Below are 15,892 nucleotides of genomic sequence, written 5' to 3'. Positions count from 1 at the left end.
CAGCACTTTGGGAGGGTGAGGCAGGAGGCCAGCAGTTCTGGAGCCACTGCACTTCAGCCTGGGAGACAGAGAGAGATCCTGTCTCAAAAAATAAATAAATAAAAAAGATAAAGGGACGTTTGTCCTGATCGCCCAGATCACACAACTAATAAGTAGTATTCTTTCTAAAACACAGCTGCAACAATGTTTACTCCGCTCCTATGAGAGCTACTGTGTAACTTCTGCCCAACTCGAACCCAGAGGCCCAGACTCAGAGTACTTGGCTCCATTGCCTCACTGTTCCCCTGCCAGCACGAACCCACGACCTTCCCCAAACTCCATCTCCCAATATGCTGCAAGCCCCCTTTCTGTCAGTCTGACTCTTGAGCTCCTGAGAAATGTAGTTTTTAAGCAGCCCAGCCCCGAAAAGGTCCTAGCCATGAACTACAGTTCCCATGTGGCAATGCGCGCGCCATTCCGAAGGAATTCACCACGGTCTCCAGTTTGCCATGATGGATGCCAGAACCTGCACCTGGGGCTTAGTGAAACGGTGACTGAGATGCTGGAGTCCCCGGTGAGGACGATGCCGGGAGCGCCGTGTTTCCTCCTCCCTCTCCTCAGATCGCCGCCGCTGTAGGGCTGTGGAGACGTCTCAATGAAAGTGGAGCCGACAAAGGACCCTGGGAGCCGTGGTGACAGAGGGGCGACAACCACCAGAGGGAGCGAAGCAGAGCCGCCCATATTCCGGCATGGAAACCTCGGGGCGGTCCCGGGCGAGAAGCGCACGCGCAAAAGCCGGGCCTCGAGGCCTTCGTAAACACCAAAGAGCGCCTGCGCAAGCCGAGCTTCTCGGGATCGACACGTGGGGGCGCCATAGCGAAGATAACAGTAATAAATAGTAACCTAACGGTCCAGTCATCGTTCTCTGGTCCTTTCTTTTATGATTTGCAAAGAATGACCCTCCTCATCGCCTCTCCTAATTCAGTCCTCACAACAGTCGTTTTACAAATGGGACAATAGGTTAGAGGAAGTCGCACAGAGTCCCAGCATCACAGAGGGTAAAGGGCCAGAGAAGGATTAGGATTCAAGGACTGGTGCCCAGGCTCTGCCTCCAGCTTGCCGTGCGACTTTGGGTAATTTTGTTCCCTTGGACCTGAGCTTTCTCGTTTGTCAATGGCGACAGGCTGTTGGGAACATCAAGTGAGATCCAGGGGTGAAAGCAGCTTAGTTTCAGGAATTTACCCACGCAGTATATAAAGGTAAAAGATTATTATAGTCGGATGATTGTAGATTGAGGAACCCATTTCCTCATTCTGCAGATTGCAAAACTGAGGGCCCCACGAGGGGCAGGGGCTTGCCCCAGGTCTCAGCAGTCTGTGAGCAAGAGATAAAGCCTAATCCTCCTGCCTTTGGGTCTGGAGCCCTTCCCTCTACTTCAGGGGTCAGTGTCTTTGTTGGATAGGCTTAGGTAGACTGACTGTACCCTGAGAACCTAGGGGAGTCCCTGTTCCCAATCCTTCTCCTACTTCCACCTTGACCTGATGGAGGAAGACCCTGCTCTGTTGAGATGACCACCAGAGGCAGGAAGCTGAGGAGGATCTGGAGAATTCTGGAGGAAGAGGAGAGTGTTGCTGGAGCTGTACAGATTCTGCTTCTCAGGACAGTGGCCCAGGTAAGGCAAGAGCCCAGGTGTGACAGGTGAGGGGGCAGTACTAAGGGAACAGACTCTGAATGCATAGGAGTGGGAAGACAGTGGACTCTGTTTCTAAGCCCAGAAGGAACTGGGTACTCAGGTGGCTCCATTTGGGGAGTGGAGCTGAGGTGATGCCTGGATTGGCCTGGGCGATGAGAAGAGGAAGTGATGTTCATTGAGCTGAGGCAGTTGGAGCCTCTCCCCCAGCCAGGTGAAGCGAGGTGGCACCTAGGCACACCATGGCACCTGCAGGATCATGCAGCTGCCCCCAGGAAAGGGGACTTTTCTCTGCCCCTTGGAGCAGTGGAGCTGGGCTGTATGCAGCTCATTCTCTCTAGAGTGCTCTTAGAGGTTTTGGGGGTAGGTTGGGGGAAGTGCTGGGAGACCCTGAGGTCTCATTACAGATTGGGCCTCCCCAGGCAAGTCATGAAAGGCAGGTATTTGTAGAAATAGAAATCCAAGGCTGGGTGCGGTGGCACATGCCTGTAATCCCAGCACTTTGGGAGGCTGAGGCAGGCGGATCATGAGGTCAAGAGTTCAAAACTAGCCTGGCCAACATGATGAAACCCTATCTTTACTAAAAATACAAAAAAAATTAGCCGGGCATGGTGGCAGGTGCCTGTAATCCCAGCTATTTGGGAGGCTGAGGCAGGAAAATTACTTGAACCTGGGAGGCAGAGGAGGTTGCAGTGAGCCAAGATCGTGCCATTGCACTCCAGCCTGGACAACAGAGCGAGACTCCATCTCAAAATGAATGAATGAATGAAATAGAAATTCAAGATCCTTCAAGATATCCAAGATAATTTGATGCCTGGTGGTGAATCCAAAATCTACCTCCAAGCATTTACTGGGCCTTCACTTATCATTCTGTTTTTTAGCCAGAGAAAGTAAGGCTAAAGAGGGAAAAGGACTTTCTTTGTATTTATTTATTTATTTAAGACCGAGTTTTGCTTTTCTTGCCTGGGCTGGAGTGCAACAGCATGATCTCGGCTCACTGCAACCTTCGCCTCCTGGGTTCAAGTGATTCTCCTGCCTCAGCCTCTGGAGTAGCTAGGATTACAGGTGCCTACCACCACGCCTGGTGAATTTTTTGTATTTTTAGTAGAGACAGCGTTTCACCATGTTGGCCAGGCTGGTCTCAAACTCCTGACCTCAGGTGATCCATCCACCTCAGCCTCCCAAAGTGCTGGGATTATAGGCATGAGCCACTGTGCCCGGCCAGAGGAGGACTCTCTTAAGGACACACAGGGAGTTGGGGTAGAACTGGACTAGGACAGGGATCTTTCCATTACATGGCAGTAATCAAACATCTTCATCATTTATTTAGTGTCTAATGTATACTCTGAGAAGGACTACCTCGGGGTAGCAAATGGAAGCCAGGATTGCCCTCAGACCTGGCTTTTAAGCAGCCTTCCCAGTGACTTAAGACTGTAACCCCGGGTGAGTCCCTGCCCCTCTCTGAGCCTCAAACTGTCTCTAAAGTGAGAATGCTAAGCCTTGGGACTGTCTCAGAGTTTACCTATAAATTAAATGAGTTAAGACCTGTTAAATACATAGAACAGTACCAGGCCCATGGTAAGCATTCAGTAACTGTTACTTGTGAACACAGGTTGAGGCAGGTCGCAGATGGGGTTCTCCTAGAGTCATGCAGGGGCAGAGAAGCAGCAGCCCCAGGTCTGACCGTCTCCAGATACCTCCATACCCTCCCCTGGGTGCCAGCATTTCTGGAAGTCAAGCGGGGGACCCATGTCCCCATCTCCTCCTCCAGTACTGGGAACCTGGCAGAGGAGAAATGTCTGGGGTGTTTCCATCTGCACACGCACATGATTCTCTTCCCCACATGCTGAGGCCAAGAGTTAAGATGATTTTTACTCCAAGCTGCATGTCACAGCCCTGGACAGTCAGACCAGAACAAGACCCTGGCTCTTTCCAGCCCCTTCAGGGCATGGGGTTGTGCATGAGCTTCCTCCCTGCATGCAGAAGTCCAAGAATGTTAACAGCAGGTTGTTGGTCCTCGTTTCCCCTCATGGAGCAGGGGCTAGGGGAAGAGGGGTGCCTGGGTGAGAAACAGGGCCTGACATCAGATACCTCCTCTGCCCCACCTTGTTAGTAGATGGAGGTCTGGCCCTGTGCTCACTTCAGCTCTGCTTCAAGCCTCCCTAATAGAAGTCTGGTTCAAACTCCTTGTTTATAGAGGAGGAAAGAGAAGCCCAGAGAGGCCAAGAACTCACTGAGAGCCCCACAGCAAGGTGAGAGTGAGTCTGGTCCAGAACGCAAGCCTAAGCCTCCTGACTTCAGGTGAGGGCTCTGCCCACAGCCATGCTACAGGGGGCAGGGGTTGACTCCACCTCTCCACCCCCCACGACCCTCATAGTCCTGCTTGGAGCCAGCTCCCAATGTGGCTACCTGGGTGGGCTCTGGTTTGCAGGGAGGGTTGGGAAGATGGAGAGGTAAGGGAAGGAGAGTATAGCGCCTGGCCGGCCTGCGGAGAGTGGGGCCAGGAGCTCTCCTTGGCGTGTGTGTGGCTGCTGCAGGACTGTGGGCTGTCATCAGGCTGAGGCAGCAGAGGACGCAGATCCCGTGGGAGCGCACTCCCGGAGGAGGGGAGCAAAGCAGACTCAGGAGTGAGTCATGGAGCCCAAGCCCTAAATTTAGAAGGTGCTGAAAGAGGCAGCCTTCCCCCGGGAAGCCTGTGGAGATACCTGCTGACCCAGGACACCAGGGACTCAGGGCAGGAAGCAGTGGTTGGCAGGAGTCCCCGACAGCAGTGCCCATGGAAGCTGAACCTGCTGCAGGCCTGTTCTGGGTGTGGGTTTGGACCCCTGACCCAGGGCAGAGCCTTCAGCCCCATTCTCGGACAGAGCCCCTAGAGAATTCTGCCCACACCAGTCCTCATGTGGTCCTGGGAGCCAGCCCCTGGAATGTGGGCATCTCAGTGCTGTGCTGCTCTCTGGCTAGACATGGCCAGACCCCCTGTGCCTCGCTGCTGTCCTGGTGTGCAGCTGTCAGACACTGAGGAGGGGCTGTGTGGGGCAAGGAGCAAATGCTATTGAAAGCAGGCCTTTTGCAGCTCTGCTTGGATTGGGGGTGAGGGAGGGGGACAACATGTCATTTCAGCCACCTCCGCTTCCCTCTCAACACTCCAGGCTCTAGGTTAACCCAGTTGGGAGAAAGAAAGCATTGCCTCCAGATTGAGGAACAAAGGTGCAGGACAGAGGCCAGGCCTCAGAGACGGACGCCAGACCCGGGGGAAGGAAGCTCGGGACTGAGAACTGATAGCAGCTGTGGCATTTATTGAGCACTCACTGTGTGCCAAGCACTGTACCAAGCACTCCATGGGACTAACTCACTTCATCCTCATTGTCATGACAGAAATTCTATTAGTCTACCCAACTTACATGGGACAACTGAGGCCAGGCACAATGGCTCACACCTATAATCCCAGCACTTTGGGAGGCCAAGGCAGGAGATTGCTTGAGACCAGAAGTTTGAGACCAGCCTGGGGAGACCCCATCTCTACAAAAAATTAAAAGTTAGCTGGGTGTGGTGGTGCATACTTGTGGTCCCAGCTTCGCAGGCGGCTGAGGAGAGAGGACCACTTGAGCCCCAGAAATCAAGGCTGCAGCGTGCTGTGATTATACCACAGTACTCCAGCCTGGGCAACAAAGCAAGATCTTGTTTTAAAAAAAAAAATGGGCCGGATACAGTGGCTCATGCCTGTAATCCCAACACTTTGGGAGGCTGAGGCAGACAGATCACAAGGTCAGGAATCTCCCAGCTACTCTGAAGGCTGAGACAGAAGAATCATTTGAACCCAGGAGGCGGAGGTTGTGGTGAGCCAAGATCGTACCATTGCACTCCAGCCTGGTCAACAGAGCGAGACTCCACCTCAAAAAAAAAAAGAAAAAAAAGCAGGACACCTAGTACAGTTAGAATTTCAGATAAGCAACAAATACATTTTTACTATAAGTACATCCCAAATATTTGCTAAATCTGGTAATCCTACACCCAGAGCACTGGCTCACCCACACTGAGAAACCTTGCAGTGCCACACAGCCACACCGAGCTCCCACACAGACTTCGGTCACTTGTGCTCCTAGGGAATGCACATACCAGCACCCAGGTCACAGTGGTGTGTAAGCTGTCACTCACACACAGCTCTGCACACCCTCTCTAGGGAGAGGCACTGGGCCACAGCAGGCACCTGTCACACTCTGTCTCACCTTCGCAACCCCCTCAGGCAGAAGGGCAGGCAGGGAGCATTAGCCCCTTTGGACAGATGAGGAAAATGAGGCCCAGCAAGAGAAGACCCTACCCCAGGTGTCCCAGCGTGTGGTCCCTTGGTATGGAAGCTGGGCTATACCTGGGGCCATGCCATGTCTCTGGGTAGGTCCAGGCTCTGCGAGCAGGCCCGCAGCACCCAGGCCGCAAAGCCTCCCAGAGGACCCCCTTCCTCGGGAACATTAACAGCCTATGGTAGGTTTTGGGGCCGGCCCCCCAACCTCTCCCATCACCCGAGGGGTGACCCTGAGCCCTCCCTAGAGACCCCGCCAGTTCCAGGAGGTGAAAACTGTCCTGAGTCAGGACACTGAGGGCCCAACTTTGAGATAAAAAAGGAGAAGAAACCAAAAGAAGGAAGTTGTGTGGGGTGCCAGAAAATGAGCTGTGGTCCCAGGGCTGGAGTTCTGCCCACCTGGGTGGAGGAAGGCCTAGACAGCCTTGTCCTTCCTGCAGACATGACACACCGATGCCTCACCCCCACCTGGCCTGAGCACAGAGCTGAAGGGAGGGCCTGGAGTCAGGCAGTTGGATCAGGCGCCTCTGACAGGAAACTCCATGGCTTTTGGAACAACGCATCGACCCCACAATCGAACTGAGTTTCCGATAGACATCAACAGCGGGAGGACCCAGCAGGCAGAGGGGGGCGTGGTCATCCGGGCCTGGGGCCCTCCCAAAGGGGAGTCCGCCTCGTTCTGCTCCGGGCCCTGCCCACCTCTGACAAGGCTCTGGCTCTCTCTAGGCCTGTTCTCCTGTCAAGAGGCCTCCCTGCCTGCTGGGGACTCTGTCAACTCTGAAGTCGTGCGTAGTGGTGGTGGTAGGGACTGCAACTAGACTTTTCCCTCCCCTGAGCATAGGGGAGGCAGCGGCCCCTGCAAGGCCCAGGGGGCAGCTCCCAGGGTTCAGAGGTGCTGGGATCAGAGGATGGGGTGGGGAGAAGGATGGAAGAGGAAGCAGGACAGATGCCACAAAGTTCCCTGCTCAGTGGTCTTGTATAATGGCTTGGGCTAGGGAGCCAGGCCGCCTGGGTTAAAACTGCTTACTTAGTGGTGTGTGGTCTGGGACAAGTTACTTAGCCTCACTGTGTGTCAGTTGTCTTTCTTTTTGACAGAGGGTCTTGCTCTGTCACCCAGGCTAGAGTGCAGTAGTGCGATCATAGCTCACTGCAGCCTCGAACTCCTGGACTCAAGTGGTCCTCCTATCTCAGCCTCCTACTTAGCAGCTTGAACTACCAGCCTATGCCACCATGCCCAGCCAAGTTTTAAATTTTTTGCAGAGACGGCATCTCACTGTTTCCCAGGCTGGTCTTGAACTCCTGACCTCAAGCAGTCTTCCCACCTTAGCACCTCAAAGCACTGGAGTCATAGGTGTGATTACAGGTGTGAGGCACCGTGTCCCGCTGTCATCTTGTATTTTATCTGGCAATTCCACTTTGGTGCTGTGTGTGGTCCGGCATGACCAAGTGTGTGTACCTGCATAGAGCTGGCCCTGTGTCATACCGAGGTGGAGTGCTTCATGTGGGACTGTGACAGGATATCAGGCGGAGTGTGGGTGGGGTGACCCTGACCCGCACTGACTTTGAGGCTGTGCACTACAGTGTGGCTCCTGAGGCTCCAGCAGCTCCCCAAAGGCAGGTGCGGGCTGTTTGCTCAGTGAAGCCCAGCAAGGGTATGAGACCCGCCCTGGGCAAACACTTAGATCCGGCTCCAGGTGGGCCTGGGATGGAGCACCTACTACCACTGTGAAGGACACATCCCTCTCAAGGCCACGCCAGCCCTGGGGGCCTCTTGGTGCTGCACATTTTTTGTTTTTTTTGAGACGGAGTTTCACTCTTGTTACCCAGGCTGGAGTGCAATGGCACGATCTCGGCTCACCGTAACCTCCACCTCCTGGGTTCAGGCAATTCTCCTGCCTCAACCTCCTGAGTAGCTGGGATTACAGGCACGCGCCACCATGCCCAGCTAATGTTTTGTATTTTTAGTAGAGACGGGGTTTCACCATGTTGACCAGGATGGTCTCGATCTCTTGACCTCATGATCCACCCGCCTCAGCCTCCCAAAGTGCTGGGATTACAGGCTTGAGCCGCCGTGCCCCGCCACATTTTTTTTTAACTGGAGTGCTCTGGTACCATTTCAGCTCACTGCAGCCTTGACCTCCCAGACTCAAGCCATCCTCTCACCTCAGCCTTCCGAGTAGCTGGGACCTCAGGCGTGCACCACCAAGCCCAGCTAATTTTAAAATTTTTAATAGAGACGGGTTTTCACCATGTTGCCCAGCCAGGTCTTGAGTTCCTGGACTTAAGCAGTCTGCCTGCTTTGGCTTCCCAAAGTGCTGGGATTACAAGCGTGAGCCACCACACCTGGCCCGCCGCACCCTTCTAAGGGTCTCTGGAACCTCTCCTCCATGCCCTGCTTCCTGGGTGACATCACACAGGTCACTGCCTAATCTTCTAGAACAGTGCCCCAGGACACTGCCTTGTTGCCCTGGACAACTTAGGAATTTGCCCCATCAAAACTGGCAGGCAGGGTTACCCCTGAGGAGGGGGTGGGGGAAAGGGGTACGGGTGGGACCCTCTCATCTCCCAGAAGGGAGATCAAGGCAGCCATCATCTGTCTGACTAGATGGTGAGTAGGGGTGGGCGCCCTGGAGCAAGGCTAGACTTTCCTGCTCCTCATTGTCCAGGACACTGGGCAGGTTGGGGAGGCACCAAGGGAGGCTGACTCTTGAGGCTGAGAGAGGGCAGTGACTGTGTCAAGGTCACCAGCAGGCAAGTGGGAGGTGCGGTATGTAATGGGAGTGGGAGGAGCAGGAGCCTCAGGTTAAGAGCTGAGAGACCTTCCTAGGTTCTTATTCCTTTTTTTTCTTTTCTTCTTCTTCTTCTTCTTTTTTTTTTTTTTGGTCTTTTCTTTTCTTTTTTTGAGACAGTCTTTCTCTATCGCCCAGGCTGGTGTGCAGTAGCCCAATCTCTGCTCACTGCAACCTCTACCTCCCGGGTTCAAGTGACTCTCCTGCTTCAGCCTCAGCCTCCTTAGTAGCTGGGACTACAGGTGTGTGCCACTATGCCTGGCTAATTTTTGTATTTCTAGTAGAGATGGGTTTCACCATGTTGGCCAGGCTGGTCTCGAATTCCTGACCTCAGGTGATCCACCCGCACTGGCCTCCCAGAGTGCTGGGATTACAGGCGTGAGCCACTGCACCCAGCCCCTAGGTACTTATTTCCGATTTGTCCCTGCTAGCAGGAGCTTTGTGTCTCTATTTGTACCGGGGGGGGGGGGGGGGATGGCCCCTGGGGGGGGGGGGTTTTTTTTTGTTTTGGGGGGGGGGGGGGGGGGGGCAGATGCCCTTAGTCTGAGGGGTCTTTAGTTCTGCTATGGGGAGTTGAGGGGAGTGTCAGGGACCAGGTCATGGGGTGGCTGACTCCAGGCAGGTGCTCTGACTCCTCCTCCAACAGCAGTGAGCAAAAAGTCTGATGTGACTCTTTCCAAGTGCTGCCTTCCCTCATTCCAGGACTCTAGGTCAGTCCCAAGTTACTAGAGTCCCCTTATGGCTTCTGATTTGCTGTATGATGCAGGAGTGCTCCTGTGCCTCCCACAACCTCAGCTACTCTGTCTGCGAGGTGCACGTGTGAGATCCTGGCCTGCCCAGTGCCCTGCGTAATGATGCTTCACATTCCCACACTGCTTCTCAGTTTGCCAAGCGCCTGCTCGTACACAGTCTCACCTTCTATACCTACTCTGGCTCCTGCTGTCTGTGATGCCCCATTCTGGAACTGGGACCCAGAGAGCAGCCAGATCTGGAGTCTGGCCTGGGGGCTCAGAGAGGCACCTCGATCCACTTCCTGTGGAGGGACCCTGATCTGGGGCAGGGGACTGCAGTGGGCAGAGCTTTGCCAAAACTCTTTCCATTGTTTAATCTTCCATGAGAATCAAATCTTGCCAACCATCATGTCAAGATGTTACCTTAACACTTTTTGTTGGAACCATGTATTTTTGGGCAGTGTATTCCTCCCTGCCCCACCCACCCTCACCAGTTATATTTTTAGTTACTTATCTGGAGGTGAAACTGGCACATATACAACTCTTTTCCCTGCCACAATTCTCAGAGGAAAGGTAGGTATTATTATTCCAGATGAGGAACCTGAGGCTCAGAGAAGGCCTGTCACCGGCTTCTGGTTGACACAGCTAGGAAATGATAGGGCCAGGATTTGAACCCAGCTCCACAGACCCTTTGTGCTGCCAGGCTGTGGGTCCTCTCCAGAGTCCTCTTCCAGGGCCCCTCCAGCCCTTCTGGGCTCATTCTTTTGCTCTGGAGCATATGGGGCCCTTCTCCGCTGTTCAGGGGTGTTTTGAGAAGGATATGAATCGGCTTTGTCATATATGAGAGGTTTTCATGAGACCCAGAACCAGAGATACTGAAATTCCTGGGAGGGGTGGCATTTGCAAAGGTAAATTAATGATGAGTAGAATGAGGTGCTACCCTTCTACCCACCTGCTGGTGAGGTAGCTTGGCCTAAACCTAGGAGCCAGGGATGAGCCCAGGGCATGGCTGCTGGAGCCCAGGAGTGCCAGGTCGCCCACATTTACTGACCCAAGATCCAAAAGAGTCTTGGCTCTTCTGTGTTTGGATCTGAGTGATGGTTTGGCTCTTGCCATCTGCATCTCCCTGAGTTTTTATCTCTCTGGCAGCTCTCTAGGGTGGGGAAGTCCTTCTATCAGACTGCCCTCACTGCTGCCTCCTGTCACTAGGCCTTGTCTTTTTCATCCTGGACTGGATGGTGGGTATGAGAGGTTTGCTGCTCTGGTGCCTACTGTCTGCTGAGATGTGTCTTATTATGTGTGGCCCTAAAAAGGCAGGAGCCACCAGGCAAGTTCTGCCACCTCTTTTCCTCATGGCAGATCCAAGAGGATACAGTTCTCAAAGCAAAGCTGGCTTTGGCTCTACTGGGGTTCCCTTTGGGTTTTATCTGACAACCACTCTGCCTGGGTGTCCACTGCTGAGGCCTGGGGAGGGGCAGTGATCTGCCTAGAATCGGGCTAGAGGCAGAGGAGGTAGATAGCAGAGAGTCACAGCCTGGGCGTCCTGAGCCCAGAGCCAGCCCCCAGCCACCCACTCATTCCCAGACACTTTTCAGGAGTGTGGTTTAGAAGGGATGGGGTGATTATCTGACTGTGCCTCCCACACTGCAGATGGGAGGCCTGGAGATCTAAGGCCATTCACACAGGCCTCATGAGGACCTGCAGCACACTGTCCAGGATTCACTTTATAGGATGCCCTTCGGGGTCGCTTGCCACCATGGCTCCTCCCTGCTCACCCCCACTCATTTTAAAAATGTGGCCTAATTTACAAACATCTCCGTGGCGCTTTAAGCACTTCAGGAAGAAACACCTCTATTTGTGAAGCACCGTGACAAATCCTCGACTCCTCGTTTTTTTCTTAGCACATTTAAGAAAAGCTGTTCCATCCTAGAGCTCTAGGCTTGTGAGGCTAGGAGGCAGCTTAGGGTTATCCATTCTGATTCCCTCCGTCTGTAAGTGGAAAACTAAGGGCCAGAGAGGAGGAGGCAGCGGGGCACAGACAGGAATGGAGGTGGGAGGAGGCTGAGATCCTCGTGCTGGTCAGGATGACCGTGGACTCACTGACACTGGCTAAGTGATGGGTTCTTGTTGGGCCCTGTTAGTTGCTCATCCACAGGAGCTCACCATAGTCATTGGGACAGACTGCCACACTCACCCTGGGCTGGCCTCAGAGAAGTTGAGCTAGTGGCCACAGTTCACACAGAGCAGATGGAGGTAGAGCTGGCACTAGGACCCAGGGGACAGGGGGGAGCCTCCTAGGCTGGAAGGGATGGCAGGAGGGCTGGTGCAGGTAGCTATGGAGCTCTGGGCAACTCTGCCTGGGGAGGTAAGGGAGCCCAGAGCTCTAGGCCAGATGCTCTAGAGAGCCTCGTCTAGTCCATAGGAGGCGTGCGTCTGTGCGTGCGTGTGTGTATGTGTATGTGTGTGTACATGCGCGTGTGTGCATGCTGAGAAGGGGTGCTGGTGGCCAAGGCCCAGAGTGTGGGGCCGGAGGGAGTCCCAGTTCAAGCTCCCAGGTAGGAGTAAGACTGGGGAGGAGATTTTGCCCATGTCTGGCCAGCCTGTGAACCTTGAGCCTTGTGGGTTGGATGGGCTTCCTGCTGGGTTTGCACATCCCACTGGGAATGGGGTTGGGTGTGTGTAGGCGTGGTGTGCCTCTGGCTTGGTGGGGGATGCAAGCTGTGGGCATCTCTGAGCTGCTGTGGGGCTGTCATCCCTGCGAGTTAGTCTCTTGATTGTCATGGGGGTGTGTGCCCATCTTTGGATCTCTGGGGTATTGCGTGGGGGCATCTCTGGGTTGTTCTGGGGACAGCGTGCCTGTGTGTAAATACTGTAGGTTGTTGTAGAGGTGTGTACCTGTGAATATGGGAGGTGGTGGAGAGAAGGGGTTCACGGTTAACTTCCAGAATTCCTCTTCTAGCACCTCGTGGCCCTTCCTCGCAGAGCCCACTCTCTCGGCCTCTCCTCACCCCGTCCCCGGTCCCCGCTGAGGACTGGCCCCTCGGGCGCCGGGTCCCCTCCCGGGGCGGCTGGGGCTGGCGCTAGGACCCTGCGGGGCGGGGCGGGGCGGGGCTCGGAGCTCCGTCAGCTTCACCTCCGCAGCCTGGAAAATCCCGAGCCGTGGCCGCCGAGCCCCTGAGCCCCCAGCCTAGCCGGAGGGGCGCGCGGGGCGGGGGCCCGGGGCGGGGCCGGGCGACGGGACCCACTGCTCCTCCCCCAGAGCCCCCGCGCGGCCCCGGGTCGCCCGGGCAGCTGCGGCGGCGGCGCTCGCACCCCGGCCCCGGCGGGCCCCGGCGGAGCGTCGGGCACAGGTGAGCAGCCCGGCCCGGAGGGCGCCCCTCCTGCCCCGCGCCCCGCGCCCCGCGCAGCGCCGCTGCGAGTTAGTTGAGCAGGTCGCTCCGTGGGCGCTGCCGCACCGTCCCTCCCCTCGGATCCCGACGGGCGCCCGCGGGCCACCGCGCCCCATACGCAGTCCCCACGCCTGCCCCAGGGGGTCTGGGGCACTACTTGGGAGGGGGCCCCCGAGGCTGTCCAGCGCCGGTCTGCCCTTCCCCGGGGCCAGCCTCTGCCTCTCTCGAGCTCTCCACCCGCCAGGACCCCGGACAGCCCCACCCGCGCCCCCAGCGCACTGATTCCCGTCCTCAAACCGGTCTTGCAGGTCCCAGGAAGGTGGCGTCAGCATCTGCAGCCGCGTCGACGTTGTCGGAGCCTCCGCGGAGGACCTAGGAAAGCCGGACTAGAACCAGGGCCCTGGGCCTCCCCACACTTCCCATGGAGAAGCCGGCGGCCTCCACAGAGCCCCAGGGGCCTCGGCCGGTCCTGGGCCGAGAGAGTGTCCAGGTGCCCGATGACCAAGACTTCCGCAGCTTCCGGTCAGAGTGTGAGGCCGAGGTGGGCTGGAACCTGACCTACAGCAAGGCTGGCGTGTCTGTGTGGGTGCAGGCTGTGGAGATGGATCGGACGCTGCACAAGATCAAGGTAGGGTTGCCCGCTATACCTGCAGCCTCCACTGCACCCTTACTGCCTCTCCCGGAGTCTCCTGGTCCTCTCTCTGGGCTACAGACACCCGGCTATGCTTCTGAGCCCAGAGAAAGTCTCCTGCCAGGGACCGGGAGGAGGCACAGTCGGCTGGGCCAAGCCCCATCACACAGATGGGCCAGCTGAGGCCTGGAGAGCAGGATTGACTCACCGTGGCTCTCTCAGCTGGAACTCAGGCTTCTGCATGCGCCTGCCTGCTCCAGGGAGCTGGGCTGCTCCCAGGCCCATCTAGGAGAGTGGTCTCCCTTAGGGAGCCCTCTGCCTGGGAAGCCTGCACCTGTTTCCTGACTTGAGTTATCCCAAGTGGGAGACTGGGCCCTTCTCTTTCTGATTCCTGGTTCTCTTAGCCTGAGCAGGTCTCCTTCCCTGCTTTCTTCGCCCTAGGGTGCCCAGGACCTGATTCCTTCCTGCCTAATGCTCTGCTCTTGCTCTTTACCTTCCCTCCCTCCCTGGCTGCTCCCTGAGCCTCCTGCAGGGACTCAGGATTGTGGCTGGCAGATCCTGAAGGCAGGGCTCCGATGCCCCAGCCTTGCACAGAGCCAGGCTGTAAGTGGGCTAGGGGAGGAAGGGTGGAAGGGGGCTGGGGTCAAGGGAAGCCAACATAGGAGGCAGTTGCAGACACATCTGCTGCTCACAGCTATCTTCCCTCTTCCTCCCAACTCCACAATTCTCCTCTTTGCAGGGCAGGCTTGGGGTTTGAGACCCTGGGAACCCACCTCCCCCAGGGGACCAGATGGGGCAGGGGCTGGTGAAGACTCTGGTTTAGAGGCCTCAGTAGCCGCCCCCAACACATGTGGGATTGCTGTGGGTGCTACATTTCCAGGGCTGGTAGGTCTCCCTGCAGTGGGCTCCTGGTAGTAGGCTGTGCCCTTCGCCTCTGTCTTCTTTGCCTTCTCCTTTCTTCCATCCTCCTGGAAATGTGGAGGAGTCCATCTTCCCCTTCTGCCTGGGACCTGGTCTCAGACTTAGTTCAGGCGTGTATCTTGGCCTCACACCAGGGCCTGAGAGGTCTGACCTTTCACCTCTGACCCTGAGCCCTTCTGTTTCACTTTGTCTTAATCATTTATATATAGTTCTGTCCATCCCCACACAATTTTCTGCTTCTCTCTTCCTGCCTTACCTTCTCCCCTCTGACTGTCTGCACCTTGGCCATCTGACTATCTTTTGCCTCAGAGTTTCCATGTGAGTCTCCCGTTTTGGGATTCACTGCCCAGAGCTCAGGACCCTGACTTGTGTCTAAGCCTGAGGCGCAGGGAAGGGGAAGGCAGCTGGCATGTCCCATTTTTTTTTTTTTTTTTTAGAAGCCTTGCTCTGTTGCCCAGGCTGAAGTGCAGTGGTGAGTTCTCAGCTCACTGCAGCCTCCACCTCCCGGGTTCAAGCGATTCTCCTGCCTCACCCTCCTGAGTAGCTGGGACTACAGGTGCACACCACCACGCCCAGCTAATTGTTGTATATATAGTAGAGTCAGGGTTTCACCATATCGGGCAGACTGATCTCAAACTCCTGACCTCAAGTGATCCGCCTGCCTCAACCTCTCAGGTTCTGTCCTCTTTGCCACCCAGTATCCAACACAGATTTAGCAGGATATTGTAGAAGGGAAGCGGAAGGAAAGAACGAAGGAACAAACTGAATGAAAGGTGAGCAAGGGAGTTCACAAGAGCCTGATTGTGACCTTCAAAAGGCTTCAGGCTGGCAGTACACACTGGGGGAGAAGTGTAGTTTCCCCATGAAGCTGGCACTCTAGAAAGTCAGGGGAGGAGGGGTCTGAGCAGAGGCCAGTGCTCCCACCCTCTGTGTCAATAGGGCGGAGCTACCTCCTCCATCTGGCTTGGTTAATGAATAAACGCCGCCCAGCCCAGGCCTAGAATTGGTGGGTCTAGGGGCCAGGCTGACTGCAACAGACCGCTCGTGGCCAGATCAGACTTGTCTGGTGGCCTTCCTTGTGGGTGGTGGGGACTTGGAAAAATTGGGCTATTATCTTCTGGACAGGCATATACCCCCCTGGGCAGCCAGGACCCAACTTTCCTTTTCTTTCAGACTAAGCAGATGTTGGAGGTGCCAAAGGGCCCTTGGTAATCCCTATGTCATACCCCTCTTGCCCCTGAGATGCAGGCGAGGATACTGGGGCTCACAGAGGGGCAGGGACCTGCCTAGGGTCACACAGCTGTCTCAGTAGAACTGGGCCTGGAACCCAACCTCTTGGCCTAGTCCTCCTTCCTTGCCTCTCCCTGCAGACTGCCTCCCCAGTTTTGCTCCCCACAATGGAGAGAGGGCAGGGAGAGGGGGTGAGCAGAGCGCAGATTTAGGAAGGAGGCTGGGACCTTGGTAA

General features: G+C 55.8%; 1 protein-coding gene across 2 annotated transcripts in view; it reads left to right on the top strand.

Annotated features, from left to right (window-relative positions):
* The first annotated feature begins 229 nt into the window (after positions 1-229).
* STARD10 (StAR related lipid transfer domain containing 10) overlaps positions 230-15,892 on the top strand; it is a 40,018-nt gene continuing 24,355 nt past the window's right edge. Inside the window, exons 1-2 of one of the 2 annotated variants that reach the window (XM_032258870.1) lie at positions 230-1,651; positions 13,184-13,503. In XM_032258870.1, coding sequence (XP_032114761.1) covers positions 13,297-13,503 — 207 coding nt within the window. In that variant the 5' untranslated portion in view covers positions 230-1,651; positions 13,184-13,296. Of the gene's footprint in view, positions 1,652-12,137; positions 12,837-13,183; positions 13,504-15,892 lie in introns of those variants that run through there. The other variant, XM_032258869.1, reaches the window with a different exon arrangement.

This window comes from Sapajus apella, unplaced genomic scaffold, assembly GCF_009761245.1.
Source record: "Sapajus apella isolate SASKATOON/1434 unplaced genomic scaffold, GSC_monkey_1.0 scaffold106, whole genome shotgun sequence".
Classification (NCBI taxonomy): domain Eukaryota; kingdom Metazoa; phylum Chordata; class Mammalia; order Primates; family Cebidae; genus Sapajus; species Sapajus apella.
Note: the sequence above shows the minus strand (reverse complement) of the source record. Positions and strands in the feature narration are given on the sequence as shown.